The 20601-nt window shown below is 38.9% G+C and overlaps 2 protein-coding genes across 2 annotated transcripts in view; both read right to left on the bottom strand.

Annotated features, from left to right (window-relative positions):
* LOC309695918 (uncharacterized protein) overlaps positions 1–20601 on the bottom strand; it is a 98289-nt gene that overhangs the window by 30564 nt on the left and 47124 nt on the right. The gene's annotated exons all lie outside the window — the stretch shown is intronic.
* LOC309695214 (uncharacterized protein) lies at positions 10192–18904 on the bottom strand. The gene is made up of 7 exons (XM_082515720.1): positions 18855–18904; positions 18052–18640; positions 17786–17965; positions 17504–17596; positions 14781–14861; positions 12617–12703; positions 10192–10279 (listed from the first exon to the last, which is right to left on the bottom strand). The coding sequence occupies exons 2-7, from the start codon at positions 18257–18259 to the stop codon at positions 10236–10238; spliced, it is 693 nt and encodes a 230-aa protein (XP_082371846.1). The 5' UTR covers positions 18260–18640; positions 18855–18904; the 3' UTR covers positions 10192–10235.

Here is a 20601-nt window from a genome sequence, read left to right as displayed (position 1 = left end):
AATAACGTGTTAAATGGGTGGAAATCCCTAGATCAATGTTTAAATTAACACTCACGCATTGACTCTGTCGGCTATGTTTTGCCATGCATGCTCCCTTTCTTTTGCAGCTGTGGCTGTGTTACTTTTTTCCGCGGAATTTGCATGTTCTCGGCATATGCTGCCATCAGAATTTCGGCCTCAAGCGCTGTGAAATACATTGACCGCGCCTTCTTTCCCTCCGTCTCCATGGTGACTCGCTTAATCTGTGCTCCGCTTATCAGGGCTTTATGTATCCTCGTCCGCGCGCTTCACTTGGGGTTAAAGCAACTCCGCGTTGACTGAACTAATTGTTATCAGCCTTTCTGAAACGGAATATTCCGAGTTGGACAGTTTGGGGTTACTCAACCGTGAGTGTCGTTTTTCACTCTGAGTTTTCCAAACCGGCTTCCTGAAACAGGGCCCAGCTCCATAAGGGGCAATTCTAAAATAATCCAAGAGGTGGGTCTTTGTGCTGGATCACAAGACGTAAACCAGCCTAATGGATAATATGATGAAGACACTGACATTAAATGTGTTTTTATAACCCTATTCTCTGCGTTAAGCTGGCAATCAATGGCTCCAAAATATCATATTGTTTTTATATAATCTTTTCACGAAAGACATACTTAGAAAATAAGCTTCAGGAGCTTTGAATGAGTCCCAGAAGGAGAAACAATACATAAAATAATGCTTTGCAAAAACAAAAATAAAAACAATGGTGGTCTACTGACAGGTTTACTCTCCTCTATGCCTAGCACACCTACAATGAAGCACAGTTATAAAATACTTGTAATTATTTTTTGAAGTCTAAAGTTAAGTTGTTGAAAATTTGTTTATGCTGTTGTTGTTATTGTTGTTGTCTGAACAGCAGACAAACAAGACAATTTTGACTTCATAAGAAGCTGGTATTAGATGTATTTACTTCTTTTGCTGCTGGCGGTTTCTGTTTGACACAGGAAATAAAGACATGAAAACTCTTGACACACAGTCAGCACTGAAGCGTCTCTGTGCAGTTTACATTCATGCAATGTTGCCGCTGTTGTGGTTTGATACTTATTCTTTGTTTTCTGCAGTAAAATAAGGTGAGTTTTGGTTAGCCACAACCAAAGCGGAAGAAGTCAAATTTTCCATCTGCGCCTTGGTGAAACCCACAGAACCACACGAGGAAAACAAAAGTTTAATAATTTGACTGAAACCAGATCACTACAATGGGAGGAAAAGCCAACAAGCTTAAATAGCATTTATACAATAGTAAAGTTACTGAGAACACGAAACATATTAATAGTTAAAACGTTAAATGTTCAATAACTAAATAAGTAATAAAATGACATAAAACATATACAAATATTTTTATTACATGGATGACCTCCGGATTGATGTGCTGGAGGGACCAGTTAGAGACCAGCAGCTGGACGTCAGTGGTTGGACTAGTGGACTTCTGGGACGACTTCTTTCTCAGTTTTAAAGTCTGAACACAAACACACACAGTTCAAACAACAGGAAACATGATTGCAGGCTTTGTCATTCAGTCAAGACCTCCAATCTCAGCCTATCTGTGTCACACATTTCAGATTTTACTGGGAACCACCTCAGACCGAAGTTAGAGAGCTTCTATACCGCCCACACTTTTGTGAATTTCAAGAAGCAGCTAGAGTCAAATCTGGAACCCACAGAGCTGAATAATTTGCATCAACTAGACTCAGTGACATTAAAAGTCAAAGCTTTTGCTGCTCCCAGCTTCTCACAGAATATTTGTCAGACAGGCCGAGCAGTGACACGTATAAACAGGAACCATGAAATATTCATTCTGTTCACTACTGGGTGGAGCTTTATCAACCAGAATTATTTTGCTTTCCAGTTTTTTTCATCTTCTTGCCTTACAGCTGAGATAAGCTCCCACAGGACTAAACAGGTGCTAAGAAAATGGATGGAGTCACAGCCTTATGTGACTGTTAGGGCTTGCTACTAGTCGTTGCTTGTACTCCTGTTGATGGTGCAGCAGCAGCCCTGACAGCCAGTTAATCTGGTCAGCTAATTTGACCCATTGTGCTGCATTTATTTTTGGTTACTTCGTCTTTGGTTACAGCCTTATGTGACTGTTAATTCAATTCAATTCAATTCTTTATTTATTTGTCACATGTAGTTATAGCTAGTACAACATACAGTGAAATGTTTTTCCTGGCTAAAAAATACTCCCCCCGACTGTGAGAAACATACTAGAAAAAAACTTTTACCTAAACTAAGAGAAAGAAAAAACTATAAAACTATAAAAATATACATATTTACATAAGTACAAATGTATATAATATGATAAAATAAGATAAGATAAGATAAGGTTCAGGAAAGAAAAAAGTAAAGTGCGAATTATGTACTATGTGTGAGATTGTCCAGCATATTATCCGGTTTGCGTTTTTTGTTGAGGAGTCTCACTGTTTGTGGGTAGAAACTCCTCCTGAACCTTTCTGTTCTTGTTTTCAGGCTACAGAGGCGTTTCCCTGACCTCAGCAGCCTGAACAATTTATGGGCTGGATGGCTGGAGTCCCTAATGATCCTGATGGCCCGGGATCTGCACCTTTCAGCGTAGATGTCCTGCAGTGCTGGTAGAGGTGTTCCCATAGTGCGTTCAGCTGTGCGCACAACCCTCTGCAGGGCTTTCTGTTGCTGTACTGTGCAGTTCCCGTACCACACCATGATGTTGTTGCACAAAATGCTCTCAATGACACCAGTGTAGAATCTCCTCTGTATGTTCTTGGAGATCTTAGTTGTTAGGGCTTGCTACTAGTCGTTGCTTGTACTCCTGTTGATGGTGCAGCAGCAGCCCTGACAGCCAGTTAATTTGACCCATTGTGCTGCATTTACTTTTGGTTACTTCGTCTCTCTTAGCTTTTCAGCTCTAACTTTCCTTCACTTCTTCCACACTAAAATCTGTCTTCTGCATGAGCAGCAAAGGTAAGGGAGGGCCCGAAGATGTTCAGTGATGTGATTGGGCAATACAGTGTCAGTAATGAAAATTTACAAACAGACTGCTGTCAGTGCATGTAGAGATGATGTGCAATAGGCTTTCAATTGACCCATCGATCCAAAAGTGCATCTGCCCACCAGGAAAATGCCTGGTATGCCAGATTACCAGTCCAGCCCTGTTTCCATCTCTTTGCTGTGTTCACAGGGTAAGAGAGCAGTGAGGCAGCAGAAAGTAACAGTAAGCAGTGGTGCACAAGTTAGAGTTTCCAATTAACCCAACTCCACTAACTCCATGTTTGGACTGTGACCATGAGAACACACAGAAAGACCCAGCCCAGAAATATGTCTCAATCCAAAGTTAAGATAAACAGCAGCTGTACCTCCTTTCCTCTTTGCTGTGACGTCTATTTGTCCATAAATTATGTTGTTAGTTCTCACTGCTGAGTAGACTACAGCTATGTCAGTCTCTGTGGAAGAAAAATAGCTCAGGTAACACAGCTGTGGCAAAACTTTTTTTTTTTTTTGCACATTTGATTATGCAGAGATTAGGTTTTAGTTTCTGCAACTTGCAGCAGGTTTTCACAGTTTTTCTCCCATTTCTTTACACCTCTGGTGAGAAACAAGAATTGATTGCATAAAATTGGTAGGTGTTTGTCTGAAGTCAAAGGTGCACAACCACAGAGATGGCCCCCTTTTCAGTGCAGTCTGACACACTTCACCACAGAGCACCAAGCAAACGTTTTCTCACAACATGAACATGACATTAGCCAAACCAGAACTCACTATGGTGAAAAGTCTTCAGCTTCAGACTAGAATCAACAGGAAGTAGCTGCTGTGGTTTGACATGCAGAACTTGTTTCATTGCATTAAAGGATATTTGTTATCTGCATTCTTCCTTCATTTCTTTAGACACCTCATATCAACAACATATTCCCCCTGTTAACTTCTGTTTGAGCGAAACTGTGCATTTTGAATGCTCAGTTGTGGCCAAAAGTAACTACACACCTGAAATCTCATTCATTTAAGTTTTGTTGGTTGTTACCAATCAAATGTGCCACAAAACCAGAAATGTCCCATACTTCAACTAAATAGTGCGATTCCTCATTTTATTTGTTTTAGGTGGGTTTGGAGTCGACACGATGTCTGTGGGGAAGGGTTCTGTGGTTGATGAGAGGAAACCTATTAACTTGTTTGGCAGTAAGTTAGCTGCAAAAATATGCAATCAAGCATTTGCAATAACTGGCAAAGAGTCCTTTACATTTTTTGGCCCACACATCTTCACACAATTGTTGTAATTCAGCCACACTGGAGAATTTTCAAGCATGAACCACCTTTTTAAATTCATGCCACAGCATCTAAATTGGATTTGGTCAGAACTTTGACTATACCACTTCAAAATCTTCATTTTGTTTTTCTTAAGCCATTTAGAGGTGGACTTGCAGGTGTGTTTTGGATCATTCTCCTGCTGCAGAACCAAAAGTTCAAAACAGCTTGAGGCAATGAACATATGACCAGGCATTCTCCTTCAAGATGTTTGGGTAGACAGCAGAATTCATGTTTCCATTTACCACAGCAATTATTCCAGTTCCTGAGACAGCAAAACAGCCGCAGACCATCACACTACCGCCACCATATTTTATTGGAGATTATGTATCGGAATTTCAGAAGTGGGACCATGCTTCCAAACACACTCCTTCCGGTTGTCATAGGTTACCCCAGTTCTGCAAGGTTATATATAATATTATAATATAATATAATATAATATAATATAATATAATATAATATAATATAATATATACTAGGGGTACAACGATACTCGTATCAATATTGAACCGTTCGATACAGTGCTTTCGGTTCGGTACGCATATGTATCGAACAATACAAAATTTTTAATTCATTTTATCAACTTTTCTTCTGACGATGCTGTCTGTGTTGAGAGCTCAGTGGATCTGTGTTCGACTTATCCGCCTAGGCTGCACTGTCGAGCGCAGATTCACTGAGCGCAGCACAAGCTAGCAAGACAGAAGCTAAGCTTGTTGCAACATGACAAATTGAACCTCCCCCACCCTCATTCATATCTGGCCTTTGGAACTATATTGGTTTTCATGTGAAGTATGACCCATTACTAGTTAACTTTTAAACAAATGCTTGGTTCTAGACCTTTTCTAGAGACTTTTTTGTCAGCCTGGTTACAGTAAACGGGTTTACCTAGGGTTGTTCTTGTTTTCTATTATTTCTATTATTTATTATATCATTTACTCTTTCTATAAAACTATGAATAATAAGATGTTCTAACTTTACACAGGGTTATATATGGTGTTACGGCCTCCGGCCTCAGGTGGCCCCGCCTTCCTCTAGGTAAATCAATGTGTTCCAGGACTCGTGTGTGATAGGGTACTGGGAGACCCGTGCCAACCCTCTCTTATGCAGAATGAAGTGTGCCAGACCACACGGACGATTGGCTGCCCCGGAATCCCATGATGCTCCAAGAGGCAATCAGTGGCTGATCGTACCCACCTGTGGCTACAAAAGGCTGGAGGTCCTTCACTCAGTGGCTGCTGCTTAGGACTGAACATGCAGTTTGCCCTTCATGCCTCCCTCGTCGATCTTTGTTGAACTTATTCATATTGCTGACCTTTGTCGAACCTTGGTGCATGCTTTAAACCTAGCCTGATTAGAGTTTTGAGCTGCTAGCTGGCTGTGAGTAGGATTTTGTGAAGCTGGCTTACCTTAGTTAAAACCCTAGCTTTTATTTTGTGTGCGGCCAGCCTGCCTTAGTTACCCTTTAACTTTTACTCGTGACTGTTCTTTCTTTATGTAATAATTGTGTGCCCAGTGGTCTGTTGCACAGCCCTGTCGGTTTTCTGTTTAAAGTTTGTAATTAGAACCTTTCGCTTTACTCAGTTTTGTGTTGGGGGGCTCGTGTATGTTACTCCCTCCCCCAACTTTTCCAGGCTTAATGATGATATTTTAATTAGTGAGACTATTTTCTCTCCAGCTTACAGCTTACAGTTTATTTGTTTTAAAGAGTTATACCAAGCAGTCAAGTACTTCTGATTTGAGACTTTTGAGAGGAGAAAATATATATATAGATATAAAATATCCAGAGTTGTATATAGTAAAGAAGTAAAATTAAGGATAAAACAAGATAATCAACTTCTGTGGAAGTAGCGTTCAGGTGGCTGCTCTGCACTGTCTTGGCACAAGTCATTGAAAAACATAACAGTGTAAACATATCCTTATACTAAGTCAGCGCACTTTCAGAAAGAGATCGACTGTGATGAAATCTGTTCAGCTTTTCACTGCCTGCTGTGTTTCCTCGACTCCTGAGCAAAGATAAAGAGTCAGTTCAGACCTGCAGTTGGTCCTCGTGGTGTTTGAACTTGAACTCAGCCTGATTTGTTTTTCATGTCTTCTCCTCCATCATCAGTTATCAGGAGAGCAGACAGTCAAAGTACAAGAATTCAAACAAACACAGAGATTCTACTTACAGAGCAGACACAGCACAGATGTTTCCTTCATCGTCCTTCTCACCCATTTGAGCTTTTTTTTTATTTCTGTCACTGACACCAAGTAAAGCCCGCCCTCTTCCTCTGAGCACCAGCTTTCTATTGGTTCAAACACAGAGGTGGGGGACTCACTTTTTCTAATTACTAAAGAGACATCATCATCGAAGCGTTTTCATAAAATATGAGTTGCAACTTTTTGTCTGTTTTCCGAAAATAAAGCCCGCCCTCTTTCTTTGAGTAGGAGCTTTTCTATTGGTTTTTAATGTGGGTGCCTATCATGTGTAAAAGTATATTTTTAAAATATAACAATTAAAAAAAATGTCTAGTCCACCGTGAATGCAAATGAAAAGGTAAAATAAATAAATGTTCAAACTTATGTAATAAGATATTCATCATTTCACACAGAAAAAAATATAATTAAAAAAATTCAAACGTCCTCTGCTCTCTGTGATCTGTAGTTTGGTTGATGAACAAATCCATGTCCATGTAGTGGACGTCCCCCTCAGTGAGAGAGGCAGATATGAGCACAGGAATCAAACCAGGGACGCTGCTGTTATGGAGCTGAACTGGAACCATTCAGACACTGAGGCCCTCTGAACACATTTTAATTACAGCTGTGCAGAGACACACTGATGACTGACTGGAACACTATGATTCACATTTTACATTCACACCATCCTCACACATGGCTTATATGTGGCCACTAGAGGCCGATACTTTACTTTAAATAATAACATGAAAACACTCGGCTCACCAGTGATGCTTCCACTTTTTGATATAAAGAGCTTAAGTAGTGAGACTGTGTAGTTTCTAATACACTGGCTGGATTTTAATACACTTTTGATAAAAATCATCTTCCCTCAAATATGACTGCAGGATGGTGATGAAACAGACTGTGAGTCATTTGATTCCATCCTCCCCACAGCCCTTTTACCAAACTGTCAGACATAGGACTTCCAAACTCCACTTGCCTTTGTTCAGCCCCCTGCTTCACACCCAGCATGGATACAAGGAGATCAGCATTGAAGTTATCGGTAGGAAACCATCAGGCTGAAGAGTCCTATTGGGCTTGGTTAGCCTGTTGGACTTTGGAGGCAGGTGATAGGCACAAACAGGCCTTCCTCTATAGAACACCAGCAGCAGTTTGAGGACAAGGGGGACGAGCTGTCCATCATTGGTGGTAAGGTCACTAAGGCAGTAAAAAACTCATGCCACCAACTCAGGGGATGAGGCTTCCCCTGAGTTCCTGAAGGCTCTGGACTTTTTCAGGGCTGTCTTGGTTAACCTGCGTCTACAATGTTGTGTGGAGATCAGGTATAGTACCTCTGGGCTGGTTGGTGGTTCCCATCTTCAGGAACCAGAGGGTGTGTTCCAGCTATAGGGGGTCACACTTGTCAGCCTCACTGGAAAAGTCTATGCCAAGGTGCTGGAAAGAAGAGTCCATCTATTAGTCAAACCTTGGACACAGGAGGAACAATCATTTTCTCCTCATTTTAACAACATATCACAAAAGTCAAAATTGGCTTTATGTAAGCAGCAATACATGAAAAAAACATGGGACCGGGGGGGAAAAGAATCAGCACCTGAGTCTGAGGCCATGGTTCTCAGCCAGAAAAGAGTGGCGTGCCCAGTCAGGGTCAAGGACGAGTTCCTGCCCCAAGTGGAGTTGTGTAAGTATTCCAGTAGGGCCCCTAGTCCTCCACATTGAAGTGTGCCAGTTGAGGTTGTTTGAGTGTCTGACAAGTTGCCTCCTGGGTATTTGGTCATGGCCCACTGGGAGGAGGCCCCGGGGCAGACACAGGACACACTAGAGAGGTAATATCTCTCAGCTAGTCTGGGAACACCTTTGTGTTCCGTAAGAGGGAGGTCTGAGCATTTCTGCTTAGGCTGCTGTCCCTGCAGCCCAGTCCTGGTAAGAAGAAGAAAATTGACAGATGGATGAATGGAATAATACAGTGAGCAAGAGGAGTACCTAACAAAGTGACTGTTTTATTTCATTGTAGATAAAGATTATCATCATTTAAAGGTGACTGTGATGTGTTCAGCGCTACTTCCTGGTTGAGGTTAACTAGCTAGTGTTAGCTGATACCTTAGAATGTCCCTCTCATCCAAATACAGTAAATTCTGGCTGTCAAAAAAAAAGAAAACAACATGGCCTCCAAGTTTCATCCCAGTGTTCAAAGCACTCCATTAACCAAATATTTGAGGCCATCACTCAGTGAAGATACCAGCACAACTTTAACAGCAAAGAGCAAAGATTTAATTCTGAGATGACCAAATTTAATACCCACCAGGAAAGACTCTGAACATACACATGAAGGTTAGGCCTGAGAGTGAAACAATCATGTGTGGTTAAACCCCTAACACCATGATCGGTTCTACATGTCAGAAAACAAAGCAGATATTAGAAAAAACAAAACAAAGTAAAACAAAAAAAACAAACAAACACAACAACACTGAAAAATAAATGACTGAATTAAGAAAACATTGTGTACTCGTGAATGTAAAACAATGTGTCAACCAATTAAAGCTCATCAATGGATACTGAACACTAATGGCCAAATCAGTGATTATCTATACTCACATCATACCAGTGCTATGTTTGTGTTGCCACTTGTTTCATTCAGTATCTGTAAGTATAAGCTAACAGCTGGTCTCTAAAAACAGAGGACACTGAATTAATGAATACTTAACAGAAACAGGCAATAAACAGAGACAAAAACAGAAACATGACTTTTAAGACAGCAGAAAAGCTGATGTCATCAAACAGTTGGTAAACAATCTGAAATTAGTAACGGGACAGAAAACAGGGGGAGTGTCGGATTTGGGGGATTTTAGCACGCTTGTAGTGAAGCAGTGACACTGAAGGTCTTCTGTAACACTCAGTTTTACCAGTAGGTGGCAGCACATTTAAAATGCGTTCAATAGTAGTATTCGTATAGTATACTACTATTGAATTGAATAGTAGTATTAGTATTCAATTATGAACAAATAAAATATAACACTGCTGACATAAACAGTTTTACAATCCTCAAACAAACAGCTGTAAAAACATCTGTCATAGACCAGGTTAACCCACGGCTGTGTCTGACAAACACAGAAATACCAAATTTTGAGGTTATAATAATTTAAAAATGTAAAAAAAGATTATAGCGGTTAATTTTCTTATTTCTCTTACAATTAAATAATTAGTTAATGTGAATCCATTTTTTATTTCATCATAGCTACTGTTCGGTTTCTGGGTTAGTTCACTCTATAGACACTCAGCACTTCACTTGAACGTTTCCGTGCACTTTGTATACACTGAATGTTGCTTCTGTTGTGGTTTGATGTTTATTCTTTGTTTTCTGCAGTGAAACGGGGCGAGGATTGGTTAGCCACAACCAAACCGGAAGAAGTCAAATTTTCCATCTGCAACTTGGTGAAACCCACAGAACCACACGAGGAAAACAAATGTGAACAAAAGTTTATTAATCTGACATAACCATGTCAGCAAAGGCCAGCAAACATAAATAATATATACAACAGAAAAGTTACTGAGAACATAAAACATGATTTGCATGAAAATACACACTTAAACTCAAGTTGAAATTTAAGAATTGATTTTTAAATCATATGTGTCTAAATTAACAAGAAAAAGATGTCAAACATATAAAAATATTTTGAACATGTGGATGTCCTCTGGTCTGAGGTGCTGTGGGACCAGTTAGAGACCAGGAGCTGGACGTCAGTGGTTGGACTGGTGGACTACTTCAGTAAAGAGTAGATGACGTCTGGCTCAGGTTTAAAGTCTGAACACAAACACACACAGTTCAAACATCATGAAATATGATTACAAGCTTTGCTGTTCAACCAAAACTCTAATCTCCACCTCTCTGCGTCACACAGTTCAGATTTTACTGAGAACCACCTCAGACACAAATCACAGAGCTTCTGTACCGCCCACGCTGTAGCTACTTTCTGAAATTCACACCAGTCAAATCTGCAACCCACAAAGCTGAAACGTTTGCATCAAATACATTCAGTGACATTAAAAGTCAAATCTTTTGCTGCTTCCAGCTTCTCACAGAATATTTTTCAGACAAACAGCAATCCATAAAAACAGGAACCATGAAATATTGTCTCTGTTCACTACTGGATGTTGTTTTGATAGACTTGGGTACATATTTAGTTGTTGTCTTATCAGTGAATTGTGGCTTTGCTGCAAGATTTAGCCACATTTCATACCTAGAAAAGACAGCGTGTGATAGACTGGATACCTCTCCAGGGTATACCTCACGAGGATACAACCCATTTTGGGTAAGCTCCAGCTCCCCACGTGACTAATTTAGATAAGCAGCTAAGAAAATGGATAGATTGATGGGTCTAGCAAAATATTTCAAGAAAACATTGGACCAATTAGTTGTTGTGCTCTGCCGGCACAGAAACAGCATTCACCCTCTGTCTACGTGGGATGTTCACTGGGTGAGAGAGCAGTGAGGTTTCAGAGAGTAAAGGTGAGCAGTAGTGCACAGTGGTTGTGTAGCAGGGAAGTGAGGCGTGGGTGTGTAAATTCTGACCCAGTAAATTTTGAACTGAAAAAAAACTAGGACCTAAAATTTAACCTCTGCTACTGTGAGCTACAGATGTTGAGAAAAAAACGCTTCTACTGGATCAAAAGCTGCAGATAGATTTAAAAGAACATGCGCATGCATTTATTGTAGGCAGTTAGTGTTAAACTGTCATAATATGGAAATGCAGTAGTTAGTAAGCACATAGTGTATATGGCTTACTACAGCTAATGCTCTGAAGGAAGTATATTGATAGAGACACACTGCTATTGGCTTTAAGTTTGGCTGTAATTTATGGTATGATTGATGGGAAACTGTCTGTCTTTGACTCTACAGGACAGGATAATAGCTACACAATCTCCAAACTCTTCTCATTGCTTATTTCCAGAGCAGCTTTGCAAGACTCAAAGTTAAACGTAAGGACCATCAATCATGTTCTGTTTGGAGTTCCATGTTTTTCTTGCTTCCGAGGGTAAAGATGGTCATGAGAAAGACAGTGGATCAGCCCAAAACCACACAGGAGTAGCTTGTTAATGATCTGAAGGCAGTTAGGACCACAGTCACCAAGAACAACACTGGTAACACATTACACCAGGATGTATTTAACTCTTTCACAATCCACATGGTTCCCCTGCTCAAAAAGGCCAATGTTCAGGCTGTCTTAGGTTTACCAGTGAACACTGAAATTTTTCAAAGAAGAAGAAACCAAAATCAACTTTCTGGCATTAACTCAAGTTGCTGTGTTTGGAGGAAGAGAAATGCCGAGTATGATCCAAAGAGGTGGTAGCATTACGATTTGGGCCTGTGTTTCTGCTAAGGATACAGAACAACGTCAATGGATGCTACCCTCTAGAGCAACATCTTGGAAGCGAAGAGAACCTAGGAAGAGAATCTCTATGCCTGACCAATCTTCAGCCAGAACACTGAAGATCGGTCAGGCATCGGTTTTCCAGCGTTTCAGTTACCCAAAACAAACAAGAAAGGCAAAAAAAAGGAATTGCAAAAGGTCATGGAGTGGCCTAGAACAGTTCTATTAAAAATCTGAGGAGGGAGCTGATGTTTTGAGGTGAAGCCAAGAAAACTAAAGGATTTAGAGGGTTTCAGTAAAGATGAGTGAGTCAAAGTCCCTCCTGAGATGTGTGCAAACCTGGTGACTTATAACAAATAATTGCCCTTCCCAACAAGGATTTCTCCACCAACTGCTAAATCACGTTTTGATTGGGATCTAATACTTATTTCCTTCAATGACATGCAAATCCATTTATAACTTTAATAATATTAATTTGTCTATTCTTTTATTATTTTTGGTTGATATTATGTCTCTCTCCGTTAAAATTAAAACATAAAAAACATAGACTTCATTTATTTGTAAGTGAGCAAACTTACAAATTTAACAGAGAATCAAATAAATAATCCCCCCACTGTACATTCTGTTTTATACTTTAAATGTATAGTAAAAAACATTTTTCTTCCTCAAATGATGATAAAACTGTTTGATACCCAGAGCTTAATAAATGATTTAGTTAGCTTAGCTTATCTTAGCTTAGCTTAGCATGAACACCAGAACATAAAGAGTACCTCTTTTCCTTTTAGGTGTAACAGCTATTTGTCCATAATCGATGTCCTCAGTTCTCACTGCCGAATAGACTACAGCTGCGTCAGTCTCTGCAGGAAAACCCCCACACAGATAAACAAAAATTATATTTCAGGTACAATAGTATTCTTATATAGTTTGATCATGCAGAGATTAAGTTAGATCTTCTGCAACTAGCTGCAGGTTTTCACAGTTTTTTTCTTCTTTACACCTCTGCTGAGAAACAAGAATTAATTGCATAGAACTTGTAGGTGTTTGTGTGAAAAACAAGGTGCACAACCACAGAGATTGCACCTTCATCTCAGTGCAGTCTGACACACTTCACCACAGAGCACCAAACAAACAAGTTCTCACAGCATCAACACTGCCATTGGACAAACCAGAACTCAGTGTGGTGAAAAGTCCTTTCAGCTTCAGGCTAGAATCAACAACAGGAAGTAGATGTTGTGGTTAAACATGCAGAACTTGCTTCATTGCATTAAAGGACATTTGGTCTCTTCAGTCTGTTTCTTCAGACATTTTATTCTAACGACACGTTCACGATGCTAACAACTTATGTTTGTGCCTAAACAAGACAGCAAGCACATCTGGGCATTTTACTCACATGTTCAGTTATGCCTAAAAGGTTGATTCTGTTCATTTGGATGTAGCGTTTTCGATTGGAGAAACGTTTCGTCACTTATCCAGGTGTCTCATAAACAGTACATTTGTACAATAATGTAACCTAGCCCACTGAATGAACATTGGGCTGGGAGGTCACTTCCTTGATCATGACTAAAGAATTCACTTGGATGAGTGACGAAACGTTTCTCCCACAAAACGTTATGTCCAGATGAACAGAATCAACCTTTTTGGATTTACTGACCTGGATGATTGAGCATGCATCAAGAAATGTTCAGTTACGGCGCTGCCAACCATTACAACCTACCTCAAATCTGATCTATTTAAGGTGGACCTGAGCGTAGGCTATTAAGAAGTAAGAAACTAAGAAAACTGTTTCATATATGAACCCACAATGCTAAGATAGTTTATTCCTCATTTTCAGGAAATTATTTTTGGTGCTCTGAGAGCTGACACGGTTTTTGTGGAAATGTTTTTTTTGGGGATGACAGGATGTGAAAGCTGCAGAGAGGCATGTCAGCTCTGCTTCCAGGTCTTGACTTTGGATAGAGATATGTTGGGTGTTTTGGTGAAGTTTTTAAATATTTTTAGTTTTTATTAGCAGTGTTGTATGAATTCTGTTTGTTTGCATTTGACAGACCAGAACAGCATGAAAACATGAGGTATTAAAGTGTGCCTGAAAAAAATTATATCCGGGGTGAAAAAGACACAAATACTTGTTAAAAAGAGAAGACTAGCTTTTCCCTGAATGAATCCTGGCAATGGAAAATTTAACTTTTCCATTTAAATGAAATGTTCCTCTACAGTGTGCATGTATTGTTATTACCCATGTATCAGCCTGTGGGAGGTCTGCTGATTGTCCACAATACATTGTTTACCTGTTAGTTTGTTATCACAGAATGGGTTGAGTTCTATGAATTAACCATTAATTCATTCTTTTAGTTGGATGTCTAATGCATTTTTATTGTGTTCTATCTTATAGACCTCCAAGTTCAGCAGGATTTATTTCAAGTTAGTTCACAAATATTTAATCTTCCATGGTTAAAGTTGGAATTGGAAATTTTATTTTGCACAACGATGAATCACGTCAGCTGCCCAGACACATATTTTCTAAATATCACTGATTTATTTTAAGCTGCCTCTCACACTGATGGTAACAACAATGGACCTTGTTGTTTTCTCAAAGGTATTTTTTGAACTTATCACAACTGTCATGATTTGTGGTGATTTGTTACCTTGTGGGAACAATTTATTATCTTGGGTGCGCAGAATGATTAGCTGGCTAATTGTAATTTCTAAACTCCAGGTGACTAACCAAACCAAAAAAACATTACAGGACTCAATATTTCCATCTGCTGTTTGCCAATTAGTAAATATTAGCTTGCTACTTAACATTTTGGATATAATTAACAGACCTACTGACCATCAGTGCATTAGCATTCTTATGTTAGCATATAGATTTAATCAAAGCTTCAGTTCCTGTCCACAGAAGAGAACCATGATGGAGACAAAGAAGAGCAGCTGTACCTCTCGTCTTTGATCTGTTTTTCTTGTCTTTGATGACATCTTCAATTTTCAATGTTGAATAAACTGCATCTGTATCAGACTCTGCACAATAAAAACACACAGAGGACATCAGTGCAGAACAGCTGAGAGCTGATCATTTAAATACAAGAGTCCCCACACTCTCTAGCAGATCATTACATGGAGAAACCTTTGGAATGCAAGCATGCTGATCCACACAGGTATGCACACAGGTGTACACATGGGTATTCACAGATGCGGACTACAGCTTTCTTGGCTGCTGCCTCAAAGCACACTGTGCGCTGTCTATCTTGCGTGCTGCACAATATCGTTTATTATTTAGTAACTATTGATATCTATGACTAGCTAGTTTATTGTGATGGTGCTTTTTTTTATTTTATTATTATGTTGCTCTTTGTTGTTTGCTGTCTCCCCTGTTTTTTTTGTTTTTCTTTCTCTCCATACAGGTGACCCAGGAGTTTTTTTTTTTTGTTTTTTTTTTTTCTCTCTTCCCCCCCTTCTCACCGTCTCTTCTCCCCTTTGGTTTTCTTTCTTCCTCTCCCCCTCTTTCTTTCATTCTTTCCCCCTGTCCTATTAAAAAAAAAAAAAAAAAAAAAAAGGATGACAAAGGATGAACTGAAGCTCCGCCATCACGTGATGTCACATGCTGCTGTTTCTGATGTCACTTAGAAAAAATAAATAAATAAATAAATAAATAAATAAATAAATAAATACAAGTACAAGCACAAATGCTGTAGAAATCTTCACTACAAAAAATTTACTTTTTCTATTCAAACAACAAAAGTTAAAAGTCCAAATTACTTTTACTACAATTTGAGTAATTTGACTTAATCCAATTGTTATTCTGTTTTTAAATTCAACAACTAAATCTAACACCATCTAAAGTGATGCGACACCTGCACCCTTTTTGTTAAACCTCTTATACAGGATGCTGGATGATTGCAGAGCTGTTAGCTTCAGTCAACCACAGACCACAAGTACACAATCTAGCAGACAGAACAACAACCTCGGAACCTTTTAGATTTAGACAAAGAAAATAAATAAAATTTAAAAAATTTAATGTTAATTTCAATATAATTGTAAAAAAGCAATTCCAAATTTCAAATCAGTAAGATGTTTGTTTTCTTCTCACAACTATACACATTATTCTACCTCTGACCATCTCTCACATGCTTCATAAAGTTCTCATCCCTTATATGAATCATCGTTAATCACAGTCAGAAACAATCAGCAGCAAACAAACACCAAGTGAAACTCTTGGAGAGGTTCAGGTCAGAGAACATCGTATCCTTAAACACATACATTCCAAAAATGTTGCTGCATTGTGAAGCTTGACCAAAGTCTTCTTACAAGCTCTTGGGGTCCACGGGTCATTAATCTTGGGTTTAGAATTTTTGTGGGTTCAATAATTATTTTTGGCTTTGTGAAGGAAATTATGTTCTTTAACTATTTTAGTATTTAATCTTTGGAGTATAATTTAATACTTCCTAGTGTCTCTGAGTTTTTTGTTATCTGTGTTTCTAGTTCTTAGCTAATGGTGTTAGTTAATCTTGTGTCCGTGTTTGTTTACTGATGTTCTGTGTCTAGTTTGTAGGTTTGAGTCGTTTTTTTGCATCTTAGGCTCAGTTTCCTGTTTTATTTGCAAACCTATATCTTGTATGTGTTGTCTTCAGTTTCGCTTCTCTTTTTGTGTATTTTTGTTTATCATTTGTTTATTTATATTTTGTTTATCTTTTTGTGCTCTCTTCCCTCTTGTCATTGCCATATCACACTGTTACGATCATTCTGTTACTGCTGTACTGTTTCTGTCCATGTTTAAGTTCCTGTTCTACGTGTCCTAATGCCAGCGAGCTTTCGTTTTTTTCATTTTGGACTTTCCCATTTGGATTTGTGTTTTGCTACCTCATCAGTTTAATATAAGGTGTGTTTTGAAGCTCCTGCCTATACAAATACAGAGACAAACCTTTATTTTCAATAAGACATAAAAACGTCTAAAATCTTCAGTTGGGGAATTTGCTTCAAAATAGGACTATACAGCAGAGTCAAATTACATGATATCACACCCTCAATTCCAGTAGAATGAAGACGAAATACCAAAACTGCAGTTTTGGCATTTCGTACAGTGAGAATGTCTCCATAGATGTGTTAAAATGTCCAACTTTACAACAGAAATAGTTGTAAGAAACAGAAATTAGACTTCTCTACACTGAATCATACGTGTTATTAATCTCTGGCTCTCTTCCACGGCATGTCTTTTGCTTTCTTCCTGTTAAAAGGCAGTTTCTCCTTCCCACGCTCTCCAAAGTGCTTCCTCATAGGGGGTCATATGATTGTTGGGTTTTTCTCTGTACCATTGTGGGGTCTACCTTACAATATAAAGCAAATTGAGGCGACTATTGTTGTAATTTAGGTAAATAAAATAAAATTGAAAGTATGCGTCATTAGAGCTATAGCTCTTAGCTGTCTGTGCTTCACCTCAACTAATTGGAGTCATTGAACTAGAAATCTGAACCATAATTGTACAGCTGGAGCTTTTTAATATTTTGTAATGCAATCACCTGACCAGCAATAATGCTGCTGTTGATCCAAGTAGTTTATGTTCCAGTTTTCATGGGTATAATTCAAGGATTTTATCTCCATGTTAGAGTTCTCATTTAATAAAAATATATTTCAAACAATTCATCAAAAAAAGGAAAAAAAATTACCTCTGTTATGTTTGGTTGTCTGTTTGGATGTTTTAACATAACTGTACGTGATGTCATCTGCAATGCATTCTTCTCGTGCTTTTTCTTGTTGAGCTGAAATGATCAAAATTTAACAGCAAAATAAAATTCTGTAATTGAACTGCTAATCAAAGAAATTCTACATTTGTAATATGTAACAAACAGGAGCTACTTTCAGTATGAATACAAAACAAATTTAATAACTGCCGAGATTATGTCCTGAAGGTAAACCACACATCTGAAATGCAATTTTCTGAGTCTCACCTTCAGGTTTCCTGTGGACACATCGTCTCACCAGCAGAACCAGTAACACCAGTAGAACCAAAACACAGACTGATCCAACAGACGACAACACAGAGAGAACAGGAGCGGAGGTAGATTTAGGTGGAGGTGTGGATGTAGGTGGAGGTGTGGATGTAGGTGGAGGTGTGGTGGTGTTTCTCTCTAAAATAAAGCAAACACAGTCATTAAGTTGTCGTCACATTGTGAATGTTGAAAGCTGCAGAAACACAGACAGGTGAGTGTGTCACCTGTGACAGTGATCCAGCTGGATGGAGACTCTCCATGACCGCTGATGTCACACTTGTAGAGGCCTTCATCAGACCTGGAAACATGCTGGATGGTCATGTGACCTGTTGACTCATTCCCAATGAGGGAGCCATCTTTATAGAAAGCAGCTGGGAGGTTGGAGGGAGTGGTCTTTGTTTTACAGAGCAGAGTGACGTCATCTCCCTCCATCACAGGGAGGACAGGACTCTGCAGGATCACTGATCCACCTCAACACAGAGACAAACTACAGCATTTCATCCATTTACACACAGCTTCATCAACACTAACTCCACACACTCAGCTTACCAGTGACTGTCAGGTTAACCATGTTACTGATGGGACCCTCTCTGGACTCACACCAGTAAACTCCACTGTCCCATAGAAAGAGGTTCCTGATGCTACAGGAGGAACCAGTTGGTTTTCCCCACCCATCTGTACACTGACTCCTGTGTTGTTTGCTTGTGTTTCTCCTCAGAGTCCATCCAGCAGAGCTGTCGTTCTCCTCACAGCTCAGAGACACAAAGTCTCTTTTAAAGAACTGAGAGCTGCTGGGACTCACAGTCAGACGAGCTGTGAGGGTTAAAATGAGAAAAATACATTTGAAGATAAATAAATAAATAAAGATATTGGATTTGTTATACTTTTGTCAAAACTGTTATAATTCTCTAATGAATCCTTCATTTCATCAGTTTATATGATATATCCACTGTGAAACATGAACCCCATCAGGTCATATCAGTGAGCATTTCTCAGGTATAAACTGTGACAGAAGAAGGTTACTGACCTTGGTTTGTTGTGCAGCTCAGCAGTGAGATCAGAACTAAAGAGAAATGACACTCAGGTTGATTTGAGGTGAACATAAAGAACAACTCCACACAAACAGCACCAACAACTGTGCCTCTATGAGGCCTCTGTAATATTACTTTTTTTGTTAATGGTTACATTCTTTCTTAGCAACATTTCACACCACATCCAAAGATTTCTGGAGTAATTGTTTTATTGGAATAAGATAACAACTCTTCATTCTCCTCATAAAAAACTGGGTACACAAGACTAAATTTTAATTAAAACATAACACCAACTGTGGCCATCGGTGTCAGCTTATAGACCTTCTTGGTGTCAGATGTAGTCTTGAGCAGTCTTGTAGGAATGGGCTCTAAAAGACGCATTGATGGTTTGGAGGATGTAATTACTGAACTCAAAAATATCACTTGGAGAAAAATAGTCTAAATAGATATCAGTGGTGTTGAAAGTAGCTATAGTACATTTATTTTTGAACAACTCCATGAAGTTACTAGATAACATTAAAGAAATGGTTGCTCAAGAGAGCGCTGACTTTTTGTCAGCCTGACTACAGTCATAAAATTTCTGGTTGTTCTTATTTTCTTTAAATCTTTCTATAACCAAGATGTGCAGTAAGATGTTTTAACTTTATTGATGACTTGTTTGTTTGTTTGTTTGTTTGTTTGTTTGTTTGTTTGTTTGTTTGTAAATAAAGCAGCAAACTACTTTTGCAGGCTAAATGACAATCTTCCAAATTAGTGAGACACCATTTCCTCTCCAGCGCACACATTATCTGTTTTAAGTTGCACATTTGAGATTTATACGAGGGAGTCAAGTACTTCTAAATTTGAGGCTTTCTTTTCACAGGAGCAACAGTATCCAGAGTCATATATAGTAAGGAAGTAAATGTAAGATAAACGACTATTGTTGCCTTCAGGTAGCTGCTCTTCTCTGTGTGGCAACAAAGACCAAAGAAGAAGAAGAAGAAGAAAATAACATAATTGAATGAAAACTCTCACAAAGAGATCTACTGTGATTAAATCTGTTCAGCTTTTCACTGCCTGCTGTGTTTCCTCGACTCCTGAGCAAAGATAAAGAGTCAGTTCAGACCTGCAGTTGGTCCTCGTGGTGTTTTGAACTTGAATTCAGCCTGATTTGTTTTTCATGTCTTCTCCTCCATCATCAGTTATCAGGAGAGCAGACAGTCAAAGTACAAGAATTCAAACAAACACAGAGATTCTACTTACAGAGCAGACACAGCACAGATGTTTCCTTCATCGTCCTTCTCACTTATTTGAGCTTTTTTTCATTTCTGTCACTGACACCAAGTAAAGCCCGCCCTCTTCCTCTGAGCACCATCTTTCTATTGGTTCAAATACAGAGGTGGGGGACTCACTTTTTCTAATTACTACAGACACATCATCATCGAAGCTTTTTCATAAAATATGAGTTCCAACTTTTTGTCTGTTTTCCCAAAATACTTTAAAATAAAACATTCGTTGGTTAACCAAATGAAAACAAAGTAAAAAAAAAACCAAAACAAAACAAAGAAAGTTCAAATGTCCTCTGCTCTCTGTGATCTGTAGTTTGGTTGATGAGCAAATCCATGTCCATGTAGTTACGTCCCCTCAGTGAGAGAGGCAGATATGAGCTGAAACACAGGAATCAAACCAGTGACGCTGCTGTTATGGAGCTGAACTGGAACCATTCAGACACTGAGGCCCTCTGAACACATTTTAATTACAGCT

The sequence above is a fragment of the Aulonocara stuartgranti genome, assembly GCF_965226115.1.
Source record: "Aulonocara stuartgranti genome assembly, chromosome: 3".
Lineage (NCBI taxonomy): Eukaryota > Metazoa > Chordata > Actinopteri > Cichliformes > Cichlidae > Aulonocara > Aulonocara stuartgranti.
The sequence above is the reverse complement of the archived record's forward strand: the minus strand, read 5'-3'. Positions and strand labels throughout refer to the sequence as shown.

Excerpts from the sequence above, each read along its gene's own strand:
- LOC309695214 (XM_082515720.1), bottom strand. The coding sequence starts at position 18,259 with ATGGAGGGAGATGACGTCACTCTGCTCTGTAAAACAAAGACCACTCCC. Across the intron at positions 14,862-17,503 it reads GACAACCAAACATAACAGAG|AGTCTGATACAGATGCAGTT; the intron begins GTAATTTTTTTT and ends TTTATTGTGCAG. Across the intron at positions 10,280-12,616 it reads TACACCTAAAAGGAAAAGAG|ACTTTAAACCTGAGCCAGAC; the intron begins GTACTCTTTATG and ends GTTTGTGTTCAG.